The sequence below is a fragment of the Eumetopias jubatus genome, unplaced genomic scaffold, assembly GCF_037043125.1.
Source record: "Eumetopias jubatus isolate StellerSeaLion01/CBP00866 unplaced genomic scaffold, mEumJub1_p1.0 scaffold_10, whole genome shotgun sequence".
Classification (NCBI taxonomy): Eukaryota; Metazoa; Chordata; class Mammalia; order Carnivora; family Otariidae; genus Eumetopias; species Eumetopias jubatus.
In genome coordinates, this window is record NW_028274816.1 from 73,537,436 (window position 1) to 73,562,795 (window position 25,360).

General features: G+C 43.6%; 1 protein-coding gene across 4 annotated transcripts in view; it reads right to left on the reverse strand.

The window, feature by feature from the left end:
- Positions 1–17,437: 17,437 nt before the first annotated feature.
- MYOCD (myocardin) overlaps positions 17,438–25,360 on the reverse strand; it is a 53,311-nt gene continuing 45,388 nt past the window's right edge. For 2 of the 4 annotated variants that reach the window (XM_028089072.2, XM_088027232.1), the window contains 4 exons: positions 24,273–24,413; positions 23,057–23,188; positions 20,606–20,663; positions 17,438–17,991 (listed from right to left, as the gene is read on the reverse strand). In XM_028089072.2, coding sequence (XP_027944873.2) covers positions 17,438–17,991; positions 20,606–20,663; positions 23,057–23,188; positions 24,273–24,413 — 885 coding nt within the window. The remainder of the gene's footprint in view (positions 17,992–20,605; positions 20,664–23,056; positions 23,189–24,272; positions 24,414–25,360) is intronic. The other 2 variants (XM_088027231.1, XM_088027233.1) reach the window with 2 other exon arrangements.

Here is a 25,360-nt window from a genome sequence, read left to right on the forward strand (position 1 = left end):
ACTTGTTGAGGTGCCCGGTTAAGCTTCGGGCCCAGGTCCTGACCGAGCATAGCATGCATCCCAGAAGTTTCGTCCTTAATTTTTACCAAACACAAGAGGTAACCAGAGCCAAAATAGAAGGGTGTAAGAATAGCGTTAACTACCGTGCCTATGGAACCAGACTGACGGGGACAACTTTCTTGTATGACTTAGATTCCAGTCTCATAGCTGTTCCCATTTCCCTTGCACCTCCAGGGGACCAAGGGGCATCAGCTGTGGCAGGCCTGGAACAGTCTACACAGCAGTTTCCCATTGGCATCAGTTGGCTCCTTGAAAAGGGGTCCTGACCTTAGGAAAAAGATAGGTGGTTGCAATTAGGTTTTATCATCCCCCCCGTCAAGTAGTTACGTGGTAGGGGCTTTGGTTCAGGTAAGAGTTCGTATATTGGACTTCTAAACACTAATTATATAACCTTTGGAAAAAATTACATAATCTCTGTAAGCCTTGGTTTTCCCATCTCTAATAGAGAAATAATATTGCCCAGTAGATAGCAAAGATAGAGAACTATTTGCTAAATTACCACTAATTAACATACATTTCTATGTAGTACATTATGTCATATTCGTTTACTATAAATATGATTATAGTTAGCATAATAGAGCAGAATGCCATTCCTACAACAGAATTACTAATCTGATAAATGAAAGAACTATTTTGCAATGGTATATTTTGCATATGTTGATTATAGTTGCAAGATGTCCTAAATATGGTTCAAAGTATCTTGCTGGCCTGCTGAACAAAAGATGGTTTGAGGCAAGTCTTGGCTGAATGAACATGAGATCTTTAATTAATTGTGAATTTAGCCTCTCCTTATTAGGTCAGGCAGCTCCAGCCAATTAATAAGTGAAGGCATGATTTGCTCTTAACCAACTGTGCTATGCTTATAATGTCAATATCATTTTTATACAAACTGACATTACGTCCACTTTGAGATATTTTTAACAACCAAGACACAGCATGGTATTTAAATGTATAAATAAAAGAGATATTAAAAGTCACTGTATGACTTTTAGCAACACTATCTCTAACATCTAGAACTGCACTGTCCCATACAGTAGCCACCAATCGCATGCAGCTATTGAAATTTAAATTAATTAAAATTAAATGAAATTAAAATTTTAATTCCTCCGTCATCCTAGCCACATCATAAGTGCCTAATAGCCACACGGGCTGTATTGGACAGTCTAATATAGAATATTCCTATCCTCTCAGAAAGTTTTACCAGGGAGTGGGGAGTGGAGCCTGAGTGGTTCAGTCGGTTAAGCATCTGCCTTTCGCTCAGATCATGATCCCAGGGTCCTGGGATCAAGTCCCGCAATGGGCTCCCTGCTCAGTGGGGAGCCTGGGGCTTCTCCAGCTCCTCCCTGCTCCTGTTCCCTTGTGCTCTCTCTGTCTCTCTCTCAAATAAATAAATAAAATCTTTAAAAAAAAAAAAAGAAAGCTCTATTGGACAACACGAGTACTAGGGAGCTCTGTAAGACAATTCTAAAATTGTGTCAGTCTCTGTCTTCAATCCGGGGATATTTCAGTTCTAAAAGAGAACTTTCTATTTATCCACAAACACAGCCTACCCTGCTAGAGTTTTTTTTTTTTTTTAATTAAAGGATGGCTTCTTTACATATTTCCTGTTCTCCTATGAGCTTTTCCTCCACTCGAGAAGCAGCTCATGTTTTTTTCCTTCCCACCCAGGCACGGGATGACAGTGCAGAAAGAAGAGAAAGGGGTGTCAGGTCTGCTCATCTGATCTTTCAAAGCAGGCTTCAGAAACACGTGTGAGAATAGGCTTTTTAAAGAAAAGCGTCTTTGAGTTTCAGGAATATAGGCTTTGGAACTTTAATAGTCTCTACCAAAAATGGTTGAGTCTGAAGAACACACCGTCCTGCCTTTTCTAGATAAAGAATTCCCAGGCTGTGAGGTGTTGAAGATGATGATAGGGGAGTGGAAGGGGAGAGAGGGAGAAGAAGAGGAGAGGATACCTGTACGGATTTGATTATGGTTCAAAATTTCGCTGCCTGTGCCTATGGAAAGGGATTATACTTCACCTTCCCGATGAGGTCAAGATCGATCATACGATTCTCTTTGGACATAGAATATGCACAGGGTGATTGGTGCCACTCCTGAGCAGATTGGTAGGAGTCATTGTGTGATCCTACCCCCTCCTTTTTCCAGTCTGCCTTCCGACCCGCAATGACCCCGTTAAGGGCTGCTGGGGATCAGAGTCACAACCATCCAGCGGGGGTGAAAAAGAATACCTTTGTGGTTGTAAGTCAGAGGTCTGGGGATTATTTGTTACAGCAGCATAATCAAGTCTGAGCTGACTACTCCAGAGCATACCTCTAAGGAAGATCACTTGCTCCTGGCTCCTTCCCATGGTCAAAAACAAACAAACAAACAAACAAACAAAAACTTCAGTTGGGTTCAGGGAGGCTGGAGGTAACTCTATCACGAAGCTTTAGTACAGGATCTTTGCATCACTTCTTCCGTGGGAAGGCTAGCAGTGGCAAAGCTCACAGAGACCCTGCGCCTTTGAAGGCACAGGGGCAGTAAGGATATCCTGTGGGGTGCCCAAAGTGCCTAAACCCCAGTCCTTGGGGGGCTCCAGAGTTCCCTGCACCAAGCCATGTGCAAGGGTTTGTATACCATGAGGGTGCACAAAAGTACCAGAACGAGCTGGGTGTTCCTGTTGCTGGGATCGAAGATGACAAGAAAGCAAGCCATGGCCAAGACGTGGAATACAGAAGCCCCGAATTACCAGGAATTAAATAAGAAGAGGCTTCAAATTAAGTGCATTTGAAGGAAGGGAAGGGGAGGAAGAGGAAGATGGAAGATTCTATTTCTTATATACTCGACTTTGATCTATGGAAGGATTTCACGTCCGACTCCGTATTGCCCTTAAGTTCAGCCACATGACTTGTTTTGCCCGACCAAATACGGGCTTCTTACTTCCCTCAACAATGTGGTAGTACTATTTATCTGAGATGTGTTCCCTTTGAAATCCGATATGCCACTTAGGAGGCTCTGAATTAGGGTGGTTTTAGCATCTTCATTCTGAGTCCAAACATTCGGTCCAACGTGGGCATCAGCAGAGACATGTGGTTATTTAAACATAATTTTAAATAAAGTTAAATAAAATTAGAGATTCAGTTCCTTAACCACACTAGCCACTTCTCAAATACCCAAAGACCCTGTGTGGCTAGTGGCTACCATATCAGACAGTGTCAAATAGAACTTTCCCCATCGTCACGGTAAACTCTTTTGGACAGCGCTAGTCTATAGAACAGAATTCAAAATACAGGATCCAGCAGAACAGAGAAAACTGAGCAGCAGGTGACAAAACTCAGTGTAATTATGGCCTGTTTTTTTTGTTTTGTTTTGTTTTGTTTTTTGATCTCTCCAGGCTACTCTCCTCACCTACTACATGGAAGGTTGTAGTATAGAATCTCTAAGCCATAAATTTGGGGGGATCAATGAATTGACCAAACGATTTGCTCAATAAACTGCTTTTGACCTGGGTATGCCTAAGCCTTCCAGCCTTTAATACATCCCAAATAATATTCAGTGCTATAGCTATAAATAAAGGGTATTACTTATCCTTTTTAGATTCCAATCACCTTTATACCTACAGGTATAAAATCTACACCATTGAGCCGTATCTGGTGTCTAAAGATTCTTTTAAACAAGGTGATAGATATTGCCACCTTTGGGCAGTATTAATTCCAATGTTTCAGCTTTCTTGGATCTGTACCTTTGCCAGAGCCTTATCACGGGCAGACCATATTTCCCTACCTAGTAACTTTGGACCTGACTGTGTGACTGATTTGGCCAATGGCACATGGGTGGAAGTGACATATGTCAACTCCAGCCTGTGCATTATGAGGCTTTGTACATTTTCCCTTTGTACTCTTCACCTTTTCCACCAACATTAAGAAGCACTTCACCTAGGTGCCCATTGTCTCTCACCGCCGGCTATTTAACAAACACTTGTGGAGCAGACCACTGCTGAAATGGAAGAAGTAATTGATGAATTCACTTTAGGACAGGTTATTTTTCAAAGATAAATAAAGCTAATAGATCTAAAGAAAGGGAAAAAGAAGCAAGACAGAGACACATCACCTTACGAACAAGAAAAAGGATTTAATCATAGGTGCAAAAAAATTATGAGAGAATGTGCAATTTTATGTTTATTTATTTTAAAATAAGCTCTGTTTTCACTCGGGGAAATATAAATTGCTACAGATGTTTCAAAAGTGGGTGGCAAGAATGAGTAGACCAAGAACCCTAAAGAAATTGGAAACATTGTCACAGAATAACACTCTCCAAAGTAATCAGGCCCAGATAGTTTTATGGGGAGCTATTTAAAAGATTCAAGGAACAGATTAATTCCTCTGCTATTTAAAGTGTTCTAGAACACAGAAATAGAATGAAAGCAACCCAATTCATTTTTTTTATTTTTTTAAAGATTTTATTTATTTATTCATGAGAGAGAGAGAGAGAGAGAAGCAGAGGGAGAAGCAGGCTCCCCGCTGAGCAGGGAGCCCGATGCGGGACTCGATCCCGAGACTCTGGGATCATGACCTGAGCCGAAGGCAGACGCTTAACCATCTGAGCCACCCAAGCGCCCTCAAGCCTCAATTCATTTTATGAAATTGGCTTAACCCTGTTACCAAACCTATTGGGGATCGCACAAACACAAAAACAACTTGCCAATATCACTTACACAATAAAAATTGTGAATAAAACAAATTCACTAATAAAATGTTAATGAATAAATTCTAACAGCTTATGTGCTTATGTATAAATGCATATACATTTTAATGGTATTTATTAAAGAATAAATAATTCAGATAAATTAAAAAATGAAAATCATGCATATTCTCACTAACCAAGATAACATTATGAATTTATAAATATATTTCAAAAATGGAATCACACTTGTTAGGTCAATATGTTCTTTCCTGTCTTCTGTTATTCTAACTATCTCTATGATTAACACACTGGTGGCTAAAACTGCACACATACTTATTTCCTTAAGATCAAAATTAAAGAATTAGAATTTCTGCACTATGTTTTTTAAGCTTCTTTTGTATTGCCAAATTATTCCTCTAGATAAATAAAAACATTTTGCAGGCCCACTTCTTGTGCGTAAATTTTCTATTTTCCCCACACCCTGACCTACACTATCATACTTTTGATAATCTTGCCAGATGACTAGATGAGAAATAGCATTATAGTGCTATTTTAATTTGCATTTTTTTTTAAAAATCACATTAAAACATTTTGCCCACATGTTTCATGACTAGTCAGGTTTTCTTTTTCAATGAATTGCTGATTTCTCCATCTCCTCAGCCCATTTTTCTGTGATGGTCTTCCATATATTCTCAGTGATTTTTAAAAGCTCGTTAGTTATATTAATTATATTCATACTGTTGCGTCTGATGGCAAGGGCATTCTCTAGTTTGGCCTCTTCCTTTTAAGGTTTCTAATGTTGATTTTTGTCTTCCAGGAATTTTATATTTTTACTGTGGTCAAATCCATCAATCTCTTCCTTTATGTATTATGCCTTTGGTTTGATGCTTAGAAAGCCTGCCCTATCCCCAAATGATACAAATATTCAACTGTATTTTCACCAAAACCTTTTATGTGTTAATTCTATTTATTTATACTAAATTTTAAAATTGATATTCAGGACCAAAATGTTAACTAAAGCCTATAGATTTTATTTTCTTTAAATTTTTATTGCTATGTTAATCACCATACATTACATCATTAGTTTTTGATGTAGTGTTCCATGATTCATTGTTTGTGCATAACACCCAGTGCTCCATGCCGAACGTGCCCTCTTTAATACCCATCACCAGGCTCACCCATTCCCCCACCTCCCTCCCCTCTAGAACCCTGTTTGTTTTTCGGAGTCCATCGTCTCTCATGGTTCATCTCCCCCTCCGATTTATTCCCCTTCATTCTTCCCCTCCTGCTATCTTCTTCTTTTTTTTTTCTTAACATATGTTGCATTATTTGTTTCAGAAGTACAGATCTGTGATTCAACAGTCTTGCACAATTCACAGCGCTCACCATAGCACATACCCTCCCTGATGTCTGTCACCCAGCCACCCCCTCCCTCCCACCCCCCACCACCCCAGCAACCCTCAGTTTGTTTCCTGAGATTAAGAATTCCTCATATCAGTGAGGTCATATGATACATGTCTTTCTCTGATTGACTTATTTCACTCAGCATAACACCCTCCGGTTCCATCCACGTCGTTGCAAATGGCAAGATCTCATTCCTTTTGATGACTGCATAATATTCCATTATATATATATATATACCACATCTTCTTTATCCATTCATCTGTCGATGGACATCTTGGCTCTTTCCATAGTTTGGCTATTGTGGACATTGCTGCTATAAACATCGGGGTGCACGTACCCCTTCAGATCCCTACGTTTGTATCTTTGTGGTAAATACCCAGTAGTGCAATTGCTGGATCGTAGGGTAGCTCTATTTTCAACTTTTTGATCCAATTGCTGGATCGTAGGGTAGCTCTATTTTCAACTTTTTGAGGAACCTCCATACTCTTTTCCAGAGTAAGCCTATAGCTTTTGACTCATTTCTTCCTCTAATGTCATTTTGAAATAACTCATCAAAGAGAATCAATTCTATGTCACTCATAGAAATTAGAGAAAGATTCCACTCACAATCTTGGCAGAGAGACGGGTGATTTTTGGGTGAGGGGAGCACTGTCCAGGCAGAATTTATTATTCTTTGGGGGGAAATTAAATGAAGATCTATGCCATCTCTGATAGACGACCTATCCCCCATCTCAGCCACCAAAATCTGGACAAAACTGACCTCTCTCTGTGAGAATGAACGAAGAGAAAAAAAGACTCAGTAGTTGAATATAGGAGTAAAGATGATGATGATGATGATGGTAATAAACCACACCCTTAAGTACTACTCTGAGTACACTTAACCCTTTAACAGCTTAAGGGTTAGGGTACCAACCACCCACGAAGTCAAAAATCCAGGTGTGACTTTTGACTCTCCCAGAACTTAACTTCCAGTAGCCTACTGTTGACCAGAAGCTTTACTGATAACATAGTAAATTAGCATATATTTTGTATGTTATATGTATTGTACACCGTATTCTCATAATAACCTAATTGTTCTTTTCTTTTTGGTATTTCTAGGCTACAATCTCAAATTGTCATGAATCTCCAAAAACTTTTCCAACACATTTGCTGAAAAAGAGTCACGTATAAGTGTTCCTGCACAGTTCAAACCCATGTTGTTCAACATCCATGATCTCATTTAATCCTTAAAAGAACTCTGGGATGAGGGCTTTAGGATACCCATCATACAAGTCACAGCTCAGAGGGTTTAGGTGAATAACCATTCAAGGGTACAACTGGGATCCAAACCCAGGTTTGTCTAGTTCAAATGCCTGTGCTTTTATTTTACCTATGAAACAGGGAGGCTAATCTGAGAATTCAGAGAAATGTCCCCCAGGGAAAAAGTTAAGTGGGAAGTAAGGGAAATATAGTTTTGAAGTCTAATTTGCATGCTTGGTGAGAATTGAGAGAACATTGCTTTGATACGGCAGGGGCTGGCTACCATGAAAGAGAGCCACATTAAATAAGAAACAGTTCTTGGATCAAGGAACACATGACTTCCAAATTAATGAAATGCAGTAGAGGCAGGAAATGGCAGAATTGGTACTGCCCAAAATGGAAGGGGTACTTTAGAAGATGGGCTGGAAGAATGCTCCCAAGATTCAGAGGAAAAAGTAATTCAATGAAATGAAGGGTAAAAGGAAAAGAGACATGGAATCTTTTTCAAACATTCAAAAAATAGATAATAGAATTTCCAGAGCAGATGATGAAGAAAGAAGCATAAAAATGTAAAAAAAAAAAAAAAAAAAAAAAAAAAAAAACCCAACATTTTGCAGAGCTGAAGAAAGGCTCAAGAGAAAATTAAAATAATTCACCAAGTGCCAGAAAATATTACTGTGAGGAGGGAAGGGCGAACCCCATACATATCTTGGTAAAACTTCTGAATTTCAAAGATAACATGCTGTACTCTATATTTGAAAGTTGCTAAGGGTAAAGCTTAAGAGTTCTCATCACAAGAAAAAAAAATTATAACTATGTATGGAATAAGTATAATGAGACTTCCTGTAGTGATCATTTTGCAATATATACTTACAGCAACTCATTATATTGCACACCTGAAACTAATATAATGTCATGTCAATTACATGTCAATTTTTAAAACCAAAAACAGCAACAAACAAGTTACAAGCATATATAGGTACTACTCAGAGAGAAGTTTGTGAAGAAAAAAGCTGATTCTCTTGTACCTGTAACACTCAATGCCAATAAAATTTGGAACCACATTTCCAGAGTTCCAACAGAAATAGGTTGTGGCTCAAGTGCAACTCAAAAAGTTTTTATCTAGGGGCGCCTGGGTGGCTCAGTTGGTTAAGCGACTGCCTTCGGCTCAGGTCATGATCCTGGAGTCCCGGGATCGAGTCCCACATCGGGCTCCCTGCTCAGCAGGGACTCTGCTTCTCCCTCTGACCCTCCCCCCTCTCATGTGCTCATTCTCTCTCTCAGATAAATGAATAAAATCTTTAAAAAAAAAAAAGTTTCTATCTGGTCCAACATTCACAAACGATGGCAAAAGGAAGTTATTTTTAAACATGTAATGACGGGAAAGGTTTATTGGCCACCCATTCTCTAAACTATATTACTAAAAAAACATTCCCTCGAAAAGAAGTAAAAAATCAAAATAAAGAGCAAGACATAATGATTTCTGCATGACCTTGGGGGGAGACAATGATTTCTTGAACATGACACTAAAAACTCTCACCTTGAAATATTGGTAAATGGGACTACTTCACATTGAAGGACTTGGGTTTATCAGGTGATACCATTAGGAGAAAGAAATAAACGATCGATGCTCAGAGTGCAAGAAGTTGTTTACAATATACAAAACAGTCAAAGGACTCAACTTCAGAATATATAAAGGATCCTACAATCCAATAGGAAAAAGGCAGAAAACCTAAAAGAAAAATGGACGAGATTTGAATAGCCACTTAACTGCAAAGACAAATCCCAAATGGTTGAAGAATATATGAAAAGTTGCTCAACGTCATTAGTTATCTAGTATACGCCAGTCGATTTTACAGTGAAACACCACAACATACCCACAGAATAGCTAAAATTGAAAAAGACTGTTAGAACCGAGTGTGGTTGAGGGTGCAGAGCAACTGGAACTCATATATTTTGGGCAGAGGGAACTCAGTACAAGCACTTCAGAAACTGTTTTGCATTATCCGCTAAGGCTTAGCAGTAGGCATACCCCATAACCCAATAATTTCAACATTCTACAGAAATGTGTACATATTTGCAACAAAATCATGCGCTCGAATGTCTGTATCAGCAAAATTTCTGATAGTCAAAAATTGGGAACAATTGAAATGTCCATCAACAGTAGAGCAGATAGGGGCACCCGGCTGGCTCAGTCCATAGAGCCTACAGCTCTTGATCTCAGGGTGGTGAGTTTGAGCCCCACATTGGGTACAGCAATTACTCAAATAAATAAACTTTAAAAAACAAAACAAAAGGGGTGCCTGGGTGGCTCAGTCAATTAAGCATCTGCCTTTGGCTCAGGTCATGAGCCCAAAGCACTGCTTTGGGCTACCTGCTCAGTGGGGTGTCTGCTTCTCCCTCTGTCCCTCCCCCACTGCTCATGTGCTCTCTCTCTAATAAGTAAATAAAATCTTTAAAAAATTAAATAAAAAACAACACAGAACAAGCCAGTAGAGCAGATAAATGAAAGGATAAAGCAAATTCCATTCATATAGTGGAATACTATATGACAAGGAAAATGTCACCCAACAGCAGGTAAAAACACAGATGAACCTCACGAAAAAAGACCTGAGCAGGAAAAGGCAGCTTCAGAAGTGTACTTTTTATTTGATTCCATTTATTAAAGTTCAAAAACAGACAAAAACAAATTGATGATAATAGAAGTCAGGATAGTTGGTATCTCTGTGGGGGGGAGAAAGATATGCTAGAAGGAGGTGAGACTGGTGGCCTAGCCCCTGCATCCTGTCAGCTGAACAACTGAAGATAAGTGAAAGTGGACAGGGGTCCTAGATCACAGGGTGGCTTATATTTAAGGTGACCTGGTTTGCGTGGGACAGTCTTCGATATGCCTGTTGTCTTGGCCTTCTATTGGATAGAGCATTTTTCCTGAACAAAAGTGTTCTGATCTAGATGATAAATTACATGGTCACCCCTGCTGGACCCTGTCTTCCCCAGACCTGTTCCCCTTGGGAAGTGTCTGTGTGAACCCTTATCTATTTGGTGTGCAACAGAAACAGGGGGCTCAGATCCTGCCCTGGGCTTGGAAGAATAGCAAGAACACAGGATTCAGTATGCCAATCTGTATTGGGCCACATTACTCAAAGAACACCAGTTCTCCAGCCCGGAGAAGTCCAAGCTGACTTTGGCCTGGAGGTCCCTTGGCTGAGCATGATACCAAGGAAGTAAGATCATACTTTCTGAGGAGCCCCTTAGGCTGATAGTGGTAATAAATGGAAAGTCCCTGGACTTCCCTCTCGGCAGCAGTAGTATTTGTGATGGTTGATCTTATGTGTCATTTTAACTGGACGCAGGGATGCCCACGTAGTTGGTGAGACCTTATTTCTGGGTGTGTCTGTGAGGGTATTTCTGGAAAAGATTGCCTTTGAATCAGAAGACTGAGCAAAGAAGAGCCATACTCACCAATGTGGTTGGGCGTCATCCAATTTGTGGAGGGCCCAAACAGAACAAGAAGTAGAGGAAGGAAGGGCAGATTCTCTCTCTCTTCTTGAGCGGGGCCATACATCTTCTCCTGCAATCCTCCACCGGAGCTCCTGGTTCTCGGGCCAACTTCGGCTTCTCATATCCCGTGAATATGGTAAATTCTCATTTATGTTCAAGCTTTTGTATAGGCTGTCCCCTCTGCTGGAATGCATGTAACCCTTTTGCCTGGCCAACTGCTATGTCATTAGTGGTCTCCTCTGAAGAGTCCTTGACCATGCTCCCTACCTAAGATTTTATGAAATGCTCTTCCTACAACACCTACTACATGGGAGTCGTATGCACTTACTCCCTCGTAAACATTTATCAGACTATGTTGTCCTTCCTTCTTTACCTGGCTTCTTCTCCAGATGATAAAAGTCTTGAAAACAGGGGTTGTGTGTGAGCAATCTACAGTTTGTGCCTCTTCAACACCTGTTCCCCCTTTTGCTAATAGCAACTCAATTTTCCCATAGAAAAAAAAATCTCACTTTCTCTGCTGTCAGTCCATGAGATTCAAATGATCCCACTCCACAGCTCAGGGATGAACGGAGGATCCAGACCTTGTAAGTGAATGTATACCTCATGCTCATGGCCACAGAGGTGGGTTCCAGGTTGGGCCCACTGAGAGAGAGAGTGGTGAGGTTTCTGCTGTGACTCTTAGGAATGCAAAACTCTCTTTTTGCTGGAATTGCTAATCTGAAGGATGGACACCTGGGGCTTCTGACAACCTGTGCTCTTCTTGCTTCTACATGGGGAGAGCCCACCAGAAATTTAAGGGCGGAGAGGGGAAGGCAGAGCCATAGCATAAAGCAAGATCAAATCTAGTCTAAATGAGGGCTTGGGACCCCCTTTCAAGGGCTCCTCGCAAGATATCTCAGTTCCTGCACGTGGCTTACATGCTCACTGATGGGAAAAATGACAGGAATAAATTTAGGAGAGAAAAATAAAAAACTGAGTCTTACTTAGGGAGTCTATGAGTTATCTTTGATGCCCAATGCATTCCGCATTACTATTCAGTTTGCTCAGTTGCTAACCTGATGAAAACAACGGGTTGGCTAAGATGTGTGCATGTGCATGTACTTTTAAAGCATGTACGTGATGGGAGGGTCTGTTCCTTTCCACAAAAGTCTTCATCGTGTTAGTGTTAATCAGTGGTAAATACGGGTGAGACGTGTACTGGTCGAGATCAGGGGCTTTGGAGATAAAAACGTCTGGCAGCTGGCTCTATATATTTCAGGTGTAGAATCTTAAACAATTGACTGAGCCTCTCTGAGCCTCAGTTTCTTCGTATGTAAAATGGGAATAACAGTAGCTTTGCGCCATTGCGAGAACACACGAAATGGCACCCAGTGAAGGGCGTGGCCCAGTGCCTGTTGTTGTATCATCTAGTCGAGAAAAAAAGCTCACGTCTTTTTCAAAATAAACATTTTATTTAAAAATATATTTATATATATATATTTTTAAAAGAACACATGCCAACTTTGGTACTTTAGCCATTGCTTCTTTTCCTGGTAATCCACATTTCTTTCTGGTAATGTATAGTTGAGCAAGGGAGATCAATGTGAACACAACACACAGATCCCCACAGAAAAATGCATGCTGGCTTTTTTTATTTCTTTGCAAAGCACCTCTTTGGGTTTCTCCAAGGGAGGGCTTCAAGCCCCCTCATTCCTCACTGCAGGCCCACTGGAGGGGAGCTCTAGGGAGCAGGGTGGGTTCCCTTCCTTTGGAAAACACTAGAATAACATCCAGGATCCCCACCATGATACTCCCCCTTTCCATAAACACTCAGGAGCTGTTAAACCATTTAGAGAGGCAACTCAGGTGACCAGCGTCCATGATGGGAGCTGGCGATTAAAGAAGCATGAGATGTTCAGGAGTTTGTTGGTCCTAATCCATTGGGAAAATCACCAAATCCTAGAATCAGAATCATTACTGCTATGTTGTTGACCCTAGTGAGTCCTATTACAATTTCCCTGGTAGATAGAGGATAGAGAAATTCTTCCCAGATCTTTCCCTGTCTTGAAATCGTCTTCTTGGGAATAATCTCAACCTAGCCAGCGGTCCTCTGAAAATGTCGATTCTAGAACCAAAGCCAGCTCCTTAGCACAACCTGAGCAGCTCCGGAACTATAGGACCATCTCGTTCCAGGACGTGGGTTCCGCGTGTCTAGTAATATCATCTGAGAAAGAACGAGCAGTCTCGGCATCTGAACCACCCTGCTGGCTATACTTTGGGATTTATAGGAAAATGAAGACCCCAGACTCTTTTTACTCTGAGTTGGCTCATCCCTGAAAGCAAACCCTGTGCCCGCCCTAGTGGGCTTCCCACTGTAAGGAATGAAGGCCTGGAGGGGAAGGCCGAGTGCTTTTCTCCTAAGGGGCGATGGCTTACCATGGGCACCCCTCCCCCACCCCAAGTGTCCCTTTTGCATAGAGAGCTTGTTATAAGAGTCAAAGACAGGGACTAGAGAAAATAATAATAATTATAATAAAAGTTTCCTTCACCCTTCCCTGATTTTCAAGGGGCTCTGTATCCGGTAATAAAAAAAAAACCCCAAACTCTCACAGATGTTTTAAGTGATGGGGGATACGGAGAGATTACCCAAGTACCATACTGCTGCTGTTGGATCCCAGAGACAAGAAAAAACTGATAGTGTGGGTGATAACATTTGGCAGAAAAGGGGCCCTCTGCTCTCCCTTCTGGAAAAATGAAGACCACTCCCCTCCCCCCCCCCCTTTTTTTTTCTCAGAGCTAAAGTGTTTCTGGTTTGAGGACTGGGAGATTCCCAGTGTTCTTGCTCGTAGGAACCGCAGCTCCCCAGTCACGGAATCTGAACCATGGGTACTTTGTCTGGTTAGTAGTGGATGTCTGGGGATTGGTGCGCTTGGCACAGATCAGACGTCAGGGAACTGTCCATTGCAGGAGTCAACTTGATGCAGGAGCTTTCGGCCAGGTCCACGTTTGTTTCTGGAAGAGCTGATGGAGTTTAAATATATTTTGAAAAGGATTGTCTTGAATACTTGGGATAGGGTTTTTTTGTTTGTTTGTTTCTTGTTTTTTTTTTTTATTTCCAGATCAGACATAAATGTCTTTGAATGGCAAAGGCCACCAGGGCACAGACCCTTCACTATTCAGGTGGAAATTCTTTTGACTTCCCTCCCTCCCTTTCCTTCCTTTTCTTCCTTCCTCCCTTCCTTCTTTTCCTTCTTTCCTTCCTTCCTTCTTCCTTCCTTCCTTCCTTCTCTCTTTTCCTTCCTTCCTTCCTTCCTTCTTCCTTCCTTCTTCCTTCCTTCCTTCCTTCCTTTCTTCCTCCCCCCCTCCCTCCCTCTCCTCCTTATAACAGAATGTGTGCTGTCTGGATAATATTGTTAGAAGCAGGAGTACTACTAATGAGCACTATCTTAACAAAAGCATTTGCACAGATGCGTTTTCTGACTCTGTTGAGCAAGTTTGAACCCACGCGGCTGCAGCAACACTGGGATTAGCGGCAAACTGTGTCTGTTCGGCCTGCTTCACCACGGGAGTCCCAGGAATCTGGAGAAAACCACATGTGGCTACTTCCAGGCTCTAAGAGCATTAAGAAGCTCAAATGTGGCTGTCTTCAGAAGTCTCTATACATCTCCTAGTCATGTCCCATTGATCTCCAGAGAAGAGGACATACTTAAGAGTTTAAAAGTACTTAAAATAAAAACTCCCACTAGGAGACAGATGAATTAACATGGTCTGTCTGATCCACTGGGTGCAGCCAACTTCTCCAAGTTTCTCCCAGGTATCCCTAGTTTTATACCGTAAATGTCACATCTGATCGATGGACAGTGTGTGAATACGGAGCCTGTGGGAGGGGGCTGAGGTTAAGAATCCAGGGGTCTGCTCTGTGATGCGTGTGTATCAGTGCTGGTAATGTCCTACAAAGGCCTCTAGGCAAACGTACAGTCCTAACAAAGTACAGTGGCTTCCTGACCAAGTCTAGTCCTTCTGCTCCAAATACCCCGAGTAGAGACCCTGCAAGTTTGTTTTCCAAAGGCAGTAAGGGGGGAGAAAATAATATACAGATCGCACAATGTGGCACATGAAAAATGTACTGACCAGCAAGCTTTGTCAAGATCCAAATAAAACGTCAACATCTGAGGGACAAACAAACATGAGGAATGTGTTAATAAGATTTTTCTTCCCCGGAGCTTCACCTTCCCAGAAGAGACTGGTATGCTTCCCTCGATTTCTGGTTCTGATGACGGACATCAAAGCAAAACGAAAAAAATGTACCATGTGGATCTCTCAAAGCACAATGCAGGTCAAGGAATGTAAAAATGGTTTTCGTGTTCCTTTGATGCTTTTCTACGAGAGACGGTATTTACCATTTCCAGCAACTAAGGGTGAAGCTGTTCTGTCTTTTCACATCCATATTCCTTGTCAAGATGAGTGCATTCATGGTGAGCAAGTGGCTGTGTGAGTCATCGGGCTGGAGCCGTTAGTCATACACAGAGAGGCAACGTGTAGTCTGTTGATGAATCAGGAACTCATAGTGAGAAAGGCCAAGTATCATTTCACAGCAAATTGGGGGCTTAAGGGCTTTTGGTATAGAATGCTCTGTAACACTGCTTTTCAAAAGACACACAAATACACATACGTGTAGACATATATCTACATGCATGTATATATACATGCATATATCTACACGCATATGCATACCTACCCCATTAGATCTGCCAACTTTCTGAGTAGCAGTCCCCCCAAAACACTCTGTGTTCACACATGTTTACAAGTTAACAATGGAATGACTTCTAAATCTTTGGTTTATCAAAAAGAAAACTTCTAAAATCACAACATTTTTGGTTACCTTCTGCATAAGTGCACAGTGAATTTTTTTTTTTTACAAAAGAAGAACACAGTGCCTTAGTGGTTTAAATTAAAAACAACAACAACAACAACAACAACAACAACAAACCAACCAGCCAACCAGCAACAGCTACTTTCTACAGCATGCAACACTATGTCGTTTGAGTGTTTGGAGTCCCAGCAAAAGCAGGAGGTACTGAGGAATGCACGCGAGACCACTGTCTTTTCTTCCTTTCCTTGTTTTCCATGTGCAACTGTGTTTCCTTTCACCGACCCAGACCTGCAATCCTCTCCCCTTGCAAATATCATTTCAGCTCTATCTTTACAAAGTAATGATTTCCAATTTCCCCAACACCACCCAAATCACTGATTGCTATAAGTCAAATGACAGCAGAATGAACTTTGGGACTGATGGGCCAAGTCACTGCTTTTTTTTCCCCAAGGACATTCTTTTGACTTTTTTTTTTTTTTTTTGCAGCAAATGATGCATATGGAGAATGAGTTCTCCGGGAGAACACGGAGTTTTAGCTTTTTAAAATATGGCTTTATTAGGAGTATGGCAGCTTGTTAGATCTGAGGAGTCCTCCTGATGTTGGGGCAGAAAAAAGAAAGAGTTTCAAAAGACAAGCAAGAAAAGATTGGTTTCTTGAAAGAAAAGTTGGAGAAAGATAAACAGAGGTGGACCCCAAATCCCTCCCCTGCCAAAAAAAGTTGGACCTCCATAAATCGCCATCCCGTTGTAGGAACCCATGGTATTTATTCTCGTGACACATGAAACAAGGTTTTCTAGCGCTGTCTGAATGATCCCTGGTATGGCTTGCCATCTGCTTATGGGGTCACCTCCAGTCTTGGAAACTAAAGGGGGTTGTGTTGGGGAACTTTCCATGGCAGGAGGTTTTGGGTTTAGTTTGCTTTAAGGTTCTTGGCTGTTTCCTGCTTCATAGAGACAGTGGGAATGATCTGGCGACTGGTTGACAAGGAGGGAAACTCTCAGTGGGGTTCTGTGGATCAAATGTAGGGTCATTGTTATCCGTGACCACACAGAGTCCTGGGTCCCGGCTGGAATCACCAAAAGGGGGCAGCTTTGTGGCCCAGCTGATTTCCTTTCCCTGGGAATGGATTGGTTCTGTCCCTCTAGCCTACCTCAAGAACCTAACGGAAGTGGGACCTGACTTCTATTTTGAACGACAGAGAGGGGAGGGATGGCAAGCAGCCTCCACCACGGTCTGTCTTCCAGAAACATCGATGGTTATGCTATTACATTCCCTGTACTCCAAAAGAGCTCCATCTCCTTTCCGCACCACATCGAATAAATCTGCGAGAGAGGCTTACGATGTGAGAACATGCCCGAACAATGCCTGAGAAAAATCAGGGGTTGCAAAAATATTGGTGTTTGAAAAGGCAGTGAAAGAATTTTTTTTTTTTTTTGGCATTCCTGATCTGAGAAAGCACATTTCTGAATGCATTGCTGAAATCATTGACAGTTACTGAATGTCGGTAAATATTACATCATATATATATATATATATACGTATATATATATATAAAGACTCCTTTTTGCTCTCACTGATGGTCACAGAAGTCTCCACTGTTTCTTTGAAATTCTCTCCTCCTCCTCCTCTTTTTGGACGATAGGAGTGATTTTGGTTGTCTGCTTTTCCCCCATGGAATTTCCACTGGTCCCCCTTGGTGCCTCTGCCCATGCATTCTACCACTGCTGTAAGTGAAGGTCCATGGGGGAATTCAGATTGAGATCCGTGACATCCAGGAAATCAATGTTAAAGATGCTGGGGCCACCGGTGCCGAGGGAGCTAAAGCTTGGCGTGGAGCTTGGCGGGGTGAGGTCCAGCCACTCCATGGTTTCCCAAGGAGATTCGGTGAAGCTTAGCGGCAGCCCACTGCTGTCCACAGAGGAGGGGGAGAAATGAGTCTGCATCGGGGAGAGGGGGCCTGCCAAGATCTCGTGGGCGCTGAACAGGTCTTCTGCTGCCTTCCCGGAGAATCCATCCATTATCCCATCGAAAGGAGGCTCTTCGCTCCCAATTTTTAGCAGGGCGACATCGCTCACCTTCCCTAAGGGGCTCTGGGAATTTAATAAGACTTCAAGGTGCTCATCACTCTCGGTGCCGTAGTGATCAAAGGAGAGCTGGCCCCCCGAAGATGAGGGTTTGGGCAGGGCAGCTGGGGGGCTTCGGGAAGACCCGGGTATCTTGGGGACTTTTTGAAGACACGAATGATCCTCTCTCGCGTTAGCTGGCATTTCTGTTGGCAAAACAGAGTGGGGATTGTCAAACCACTTCTGGTTCTGCAATAGGGATCTTTGGGATGAAGGAGTCACGCTTACACACAAGATGGATGCGTCTCTCCGGTTATTACCCAGTCTCGTCCCTAAAGTGCCCTGTCTGTGTCCAATTCTTCTCCCTGGTCTCCCCCCAAGCCCTTTCTTTCTGGAACTTCCACTCCGATCAGCAACCTCGCAAAGCAGGTTCCTTTACCTGCTCCTTCACTGACACCTGGCTGTCCCCCGAGGACACTGCATCCTCCTCACGCCCGCAGTGGGGGCTCATTTACGTGGGAGCCGGAAGAGGAGTCATGGGGTGCCACGCCATTGTCACTTTCTGATTGTCACTCCAACCTATGGACTCTACTACTTTCTCCCTCCATCAGCCCCCTGGGCTCTCACTTCTTTCTCTGTCAGGCTGATAGTCTCTGCTCCACGGTTAGAGTTACTGTCTTATAAATATCCTCAATCCCCTTGCTCTGTTCTCCTTGCACCGCACTCCCTTGGCAAAACCCCACACCCAGGGGCACCCGGGTGGCTCAGTCGGTTAAGCGTCTGCCTTCAGCTCAGGTCACGTTCCCAGGGTCCTGGGATCAAGCCCCGAGTCAGGCTCCCTGCTCAGTGAGGAGCCTGCTTCTCCCTCTCCATCCGCCTCTCTCCTCACTCATGCTCCCTCCCGCTCCTTCTCTCTCAAATAAATAAAATCTTAAAAAAAAAAAAAAACAAAAAACCCACACCTGGGTGAATCGTGGTTGCAAGAGAAAAAATGATACAATGGAGCTGACTGGTCTCACTTTAGATTTATGGTAACAGACCTACCGATGGCACTTAATACAGCCTAGCCTCCTACTGTGTTTCTCTGGAAAATTCATTCGTGATTGATTTAGAACTGCCCTCAAATGATTCTTCTGTCCTCAAATCTCCTGTGCTCCCCTTCTGAACCCTTACCTTTGCTGACCTGGCCATATAATTCGTTAAAAATATCAGGGTGTGTTGGGGCGCCTGGGTGGCTCAGTCGGTTGGGAGTCCGACTCTTGGTTTCAGCTCAGGCCCTGATCTCAGGGTCGTGAGATGGGGCCCCGGGTCGGGCTCTGCCCTCGGCGGGGAGTCTGCTTGTCCCTCACCCTCTCCCTCTGCACCTCTCCCTACTCTCTCTCTCTCCCCAAAATAAACAAAATCTTTAAAGCCTGTTGTCCATTCTGCCTTACCAGACTCTAAGCTCCACAAAGGTCGGGACTTTGTCAGGTGCAGCACTGAGCCCAGTACAATGCCTGGCCACTCCTTCTCTGAACTTTCAAGGTTGTTATCGAAAGGCTCAGACCTGAGGGTTTTGGTTTTTTTTGTTTTTTTCTATCTACATGTTCTCTTTACATGATCTTATTCATCTGTGTCGTTTCAGATTCTGGGCACATACTATGTAATTTTGAAAAAAATAAACGAATGACTAAAAAGGAGGTGAAAAGAACATGTTGGTCTTTTTTTTTTTTTTTTGGTTGCAAGCTGGAATGACATCTAAGCATGAATGGACCATCCAGCGGCAGATCAGTAATTGAATTTCATTTTGAGTAGGTAGCACAAAACTTGCTTTGTCTGCTCTCTTCTTATTATTATTTAAGAGGATAGGGACATTGGGATTAGAAAGGCAAAGAGGAACGGATTTGAAGGGAAAACACTTAGGGAAACAGGGACCGAGTTGAGGACACCAACTGATAAAATGATTGGTGAGAACAAAGATACAAATGTAGGGACCCGAAGGGGTACGTGCACCCCAATGTTTATAGCAGCAGTGTCCACAATAGCCAAACTGTGGAAAGAGCCAAGATGTCCATCGACAGATGAATGGATAAAGAAGAAGTGGTATATATACACAATGGAATATTATGCAGCCATCAAAAGGAATGAGATCTTGCCATTTGCAACGACGTGGATGGAACTGGAGGGTGTTATGCTGAGTGAAATAAGTCAATCAGAGAAAGACATGTATCATATGACCTCACTGATATGAGGAATTCTTAATCTCAGGAAACAAACTGAGGGTTGCTGGAGTGGTGGGGGGTGGGAGGGATGGGGTGGCTGGGTGATAGACTTTGGGGAGAGTATGTGCTATGGTGAGCGCTGTGAATTGTGCAAGACTGTTGAATCACAGATCTGTACTTCTGAAACAAATAACGCAACATATTTTAAGAAAAAAGAAAAAGAAGAAGATAACAGGAGGGGAAGAATGAAGGGGAGTAAGTCAGAGGGGGAGACGAACCATGAGAGACGATGGACTCTGAAAAACACACTGAGGGCTCTAGAGGGGAGGAGGGTAGGGGGATGGGTCAGCCTGGTGATGGGTATTAAAGAGGGCACGTTCTGCGTGGAAAAAAAAATGATTGGTGAGAAAGCTGCTAGGGACAGAGGGACAGAGTCAGGGAGGAATCACCCACTGGGCCTTCTTACATCTGCTCCAGCGGGGACAGCGAGCTCACAAGAAGTGACACTTGACCCCCTCATGGCTTTTGGGTCTGACCTCCCGTGAGCACCTGACCTTGGTCCTAAGGGTTCAGTCCCCAGAGCACAAGCAGTTGCAGAGTATCCCCAGGGCAGTCTTACCTCCACTTTCAATGAGGACATCTAGGAGCTCATCCATCTGTTGACTCCGAGTCATTTGCTGTTGCAAATTAAGCAGAGGAGAACGGACAGGTGAGAAGGTTGGCCACCTCTTCCGTGGGAGATCGTTAGAAGCAGCACTACAGATTTTTTGAACTAGGTTTGGTTTAGGTGGGTTTTTTTCCTTAATTGCAGTAAAATACACACTACATAGAATTTACCGTCTTCATCATTTTTAAGCATATGGTCCAGTGACATTAAGTACATTATGTTCACATTATTGCATGACCGTCCCCACCATCCATCTCCAGAACTTTTTCATCTACCCCAACTGCAACACTGTCCCCATGAAACGTGAACTCCCCATCCTTCCCCCCCAGCCCCCGACGATTTCCATTCTGCTTTCTGTTCCCATGAATCGGGCAACTCTAGAGACCTCACAGAAGTGGATTCACACAGTGTATTTCCTTTTATTACTGGTTTACTTCACTCAGTATAATATCCTCCGGGTTCATCCATGTTGCGACGTGTGTCAGAATCTCTTTCCTTGTTAAGACTGACTAGTATTGGGGCACCTGGGTGCCTCAGTCGCTTAAGCATCTGCCTTCAGCTCAGGTCATGATCTTGGGGTCCTGGGATTGAGCCCCACGTTGGGCTCCCTGCTCAGCGGGGAATCTGCTTCTCCCTCTCCCTCTGCCCCTCCCCCCGGCTTGTGCGAGTGCTCTCTCTCTCTCTCTCTCTCAAATGAATAAATAAATCATCTTAAAAAAAAGACTGACTAGTGTTAATTGTATGTATTCACCACATTTTGGTTAACCATTCATCCATGCGCAGCCACTTGGGTTGCTTCCACTGTTTGTGAATAATGCTGCTGTGAGCAAGACTATAAATGGCTGACTGCACGACTAAAGCTCAGTGTTCACCTCAGATGGGAAAACTCCTGAACGAAACAAGAGAAGGCGGGGAGAAGGCAGAGTGCTCCCCAGGAGAGTCCTTCAGGGTGAGCTTGGTGGAGTGGCTTCCATCCCAAGAACAGGGCTTCTTATTACAGAGAGTACAGCCATTTTACTCACTCTGAAGCCACTTGGATCTGCCTCCCATGTGGGGGCTGTGGTTGTGGCCCCAGCACGTGGCTCAGGCTTTCCGGGTTCCTCATGGCAAGAGCCCTGTGGCACCTGTTGATGCTCGTAGGGTAAACACCCCTTCCCTCTGGCTTATCTGAGTTTTACGGTAGAGTCTCGTTCATGGATATCCACTTGGCTTGACCTTCTTCTTTTCTTTTGAAACCACAAAGGATGGTTGAGATACCAGGGGTTGAGATACCGTGGATGCTTACAGATACCAGGGGCAGAAAATGGGGAGGACAGGGGCCCATACCTCTCTCACTCCCTTGAGAGCCCATTCCCAATACACAAAGGCATCAATAATCAATATGATGGGAGCACTGCTCAGAGAATGAGCCACCTACCAGTCCAGAAGGCATCAGATGTCCACAGGGTCTGGCAGGTAATGTAAAAGAGCCGAATAGAGAGCAAGAGAGAGGGGTAGAATGTAGACCCCACACTGTGGTTCTAGGAGGCTGTGGATACTCTGTTTCAGGCAACTGTCCGCTCCCAGAATTGTGGCTCCACCATTGAGAGATCCTCTGATTTTTCAGGAATTAGAAAGCCCACTTTTCGCCTAAAATCTCCTGACATTTAGAAATACTCTTTAAACCACGTGAGACCTAGCTGCAAGCTGATTTTGATCTGGGGGATGCCAGTGTGCAAAAGTTGATGTAGCTCTTCCTTGCGAGGTTGGGCACATGCAGAGGGCCTTCTGATATCTTATCCAAGCTCAGACCATTTGAAATATACGATCATTCACTGCTTTCCTTTCTTTGGAGTTTACTTTTTATTTGGAACATTTCCCACCGTAAATGACAGCAAGGCATACAAGGGACCTCCATGATCATGGTCATTAATACTTTGGCTGGATCACTAAATTCTGAAACTAACAAGAACCTTATACAAAGTATCACTTTAAACAAAGTATCACCTTATACAAATTATCACCCTGACAACCGCTCTCCTCTATTTGAGTACCTACCCCCTGCCTGGACAAGGTAGTAAGTGCTACACTCTCTAGAATCCTTACAAAGTAGATATGGACCCTATTCCACATAAGAGACGTTGAGCACTTGTCCAACCTTAGTGACAATTGTGGCTGGCTGGTGACATTAAATAAAGGCACCTGGGTGCCCAGCCCAACCTCTTCTCCGCCTGCCTCACACACCAGCTATGTACACCCAACACCTTTCTGCAATTAGCGTCTAGACACTTGGCCCATTCTCATTGAGGGGCTCCCGATGCACTCAATGTCAGCATCTACAGACTGCATGAAGGTGGATGATGAAAAAAAAAAATCCGTTTAGGCAACCTGTTTCCCTACAGAGAACACATCTTGCAAAGTTACCTGCTTTACGGCATCTTCATAGGACGGAGGCTGGGTTATCTCTGGAACTGCTGAAGTTGACTTGGAAAAAGTTGGGGATGGAATGGAAAACTTTGGCCCTGTCTTCTCAGAAGAAGAGTGTAAACCAGCCATCTGTGGGGGTACAGCAAAGAGAAAGTCAGAGTCAGCTCGTGGGATCAGAAACGGTACGGCTTCTGTGTTACAAACTCCAGGCTTGAGTTTGGAAAAACTGATTTGAGGGGGGACGAAAAAGAGCTAGGGTTTAGAAACAACGCCAGTATATTGACAGTAGGACACATCACGGGCATCCTATTGACAATAGTACATATCGTTGGCAAATCACGGGCATATTGTAGTATGTATCTGGAGGCATGTTAGGATGGGAACCTTGCCGATTCATTTTCCCCTCTAGGATGAACCCTGTTCGGTTAGGAGAAAAGCAAATAAAGTAAGAGTCCAGTCCAATATGAAAAAGTCCATCACCCCAGGAATTCCCAGGGTACTTTACCCTCACTGCCCCCCCCCCGCCCCCGGGAGGCGTTTCTTTCCTAATTGGGTGCCTTTGCAGAGAGATGAAGCCACTGCTTGGGTATCTCTTTAGGAACCAGCCTCATGTATTGTGAGCATTCTATGGAATGCCAGGGCCATTTCAGGGTCTCTGTCCCCAAAGGACGCCCTGCCTCTCCTTGTGGCAAGTAGCGCTTCTGTGTCATGGCCCTCTTGTTGGTCTCCTTCTAATCACCTCTTCGTTAGTCCTTGGAACTCCCCATATCCTGGCTCCCTCCCATCCCTGATTTCCACCTGCTGGGATGTACCACTTTTCCTTTTTCCACCGAGAGACTGCACCGTGACTCGAACTCTCTGCACCTTTCTAGACCTTTCTAGACCCTTCCACCTTAACACTCTTTTTCGAGTGTTATTTCCCCACGTGCCTCTATTCCAATCTTGGACTCCATGGAAACTGGTGTGTTTGCCGTGTTGTTTCACGAACAGACCACACTCATGTTAGTCCTCATGATTCCCAGGATGACCCCGGGCAATGGCTCCTCAGTACACCCTGATTTCTATCTGTACATCCATGCCAGTCTGTTTCCAGTGGATTTTTTTTTTTTTATCTAAAATGTCACTGATTTCTGCCTTTGGACCTCCTCATTTGGGGGACGGGGCCACAGAAGAGGGAGAGAGGCCAAGTTTAAACCTTTTTCCAGGCGCCTACCTTTTGCTGGACCCCTGGGCTTTTGGGACGAGGGGTGCCCCCAGCACCATGACTGCTGTCTGCCTGGGCTCCAGAGAAAGGGGGGTGGAGGCCGGAGGACTGGGGAGAGAAGCTTGCAGGATGGCTCTCATGCCCTGAGTTCTGGAAGGAAGAAATGACCAATGAGGTGGCCTCCAGCAGCACACTTGAGAGCTTTGGCTGAGACTCCTGGTCCCTGCCCTGGTGTCTTATCTTTTCAACTCTCCCTAAATCCCATTATCAAAGTCTCAAATCTGGCTTTGTACACATCACCCATTGCTCAAAAACCTTCCATGGCTCCCATGCATCCACAGCATAAGGTCTCCACTGTAACCAGTGTTCAAGATGCTCCAGGCCAGTTACCATTTCCTTCAAAAGCTTGTATTCTATTAACTTCCCTCAGCATGCCCTGCACATTGTACCTCCCTATCTTTTCCCACATGGAATGTTCTTTTACTGACTCTCATTTTTTAATGCTATGTTTCTCATGGAGTCTAACCCCTTTGCAAAACCTTCCTGGACCGGCCTCCACCACCCCCCCCAAAAAAAGACCTTCCTGGACCTTCCTAGCCCTTCATGACCAATCTGCTTCCCCCCACCTTCCCCAACACTTTGTACAGCACTTGATACCAGAAGCACTGATCAGGCATGTTATTCTATATTGCTCTTTATCTTTTTTATCATGTAATTGATCATGTCCTCAAAGAGTGCTTTGTAAACTATGAACCACTGCATGCATGTTAGTTCTTCTTGAGAGTATCCATGTTGTCAGAATGGTCTTAGGGTCCAGATCTGTGTTTCAAGAACTATTTTTACCTTTGTTGCCTAGGACACCGTGCACTAGTAAATGTTGTCAACAGAGATGACAATCCATGTGACGTCCCAGCCCCTCCCAGAGTGTCCACTCAGAAGTGGGCATCATTCACTTGAATGTGCTGTTTGGGGGTGTGTAAAATCATATTCCCATTACCTATGGCCATACCCCATACTCCCAGGGTAGAGAACATTTCAGTGGGAAAAGGGCATGCATTTTAGCATCAGATGACCCTGGGTTCCTGTGACCCTGCGCT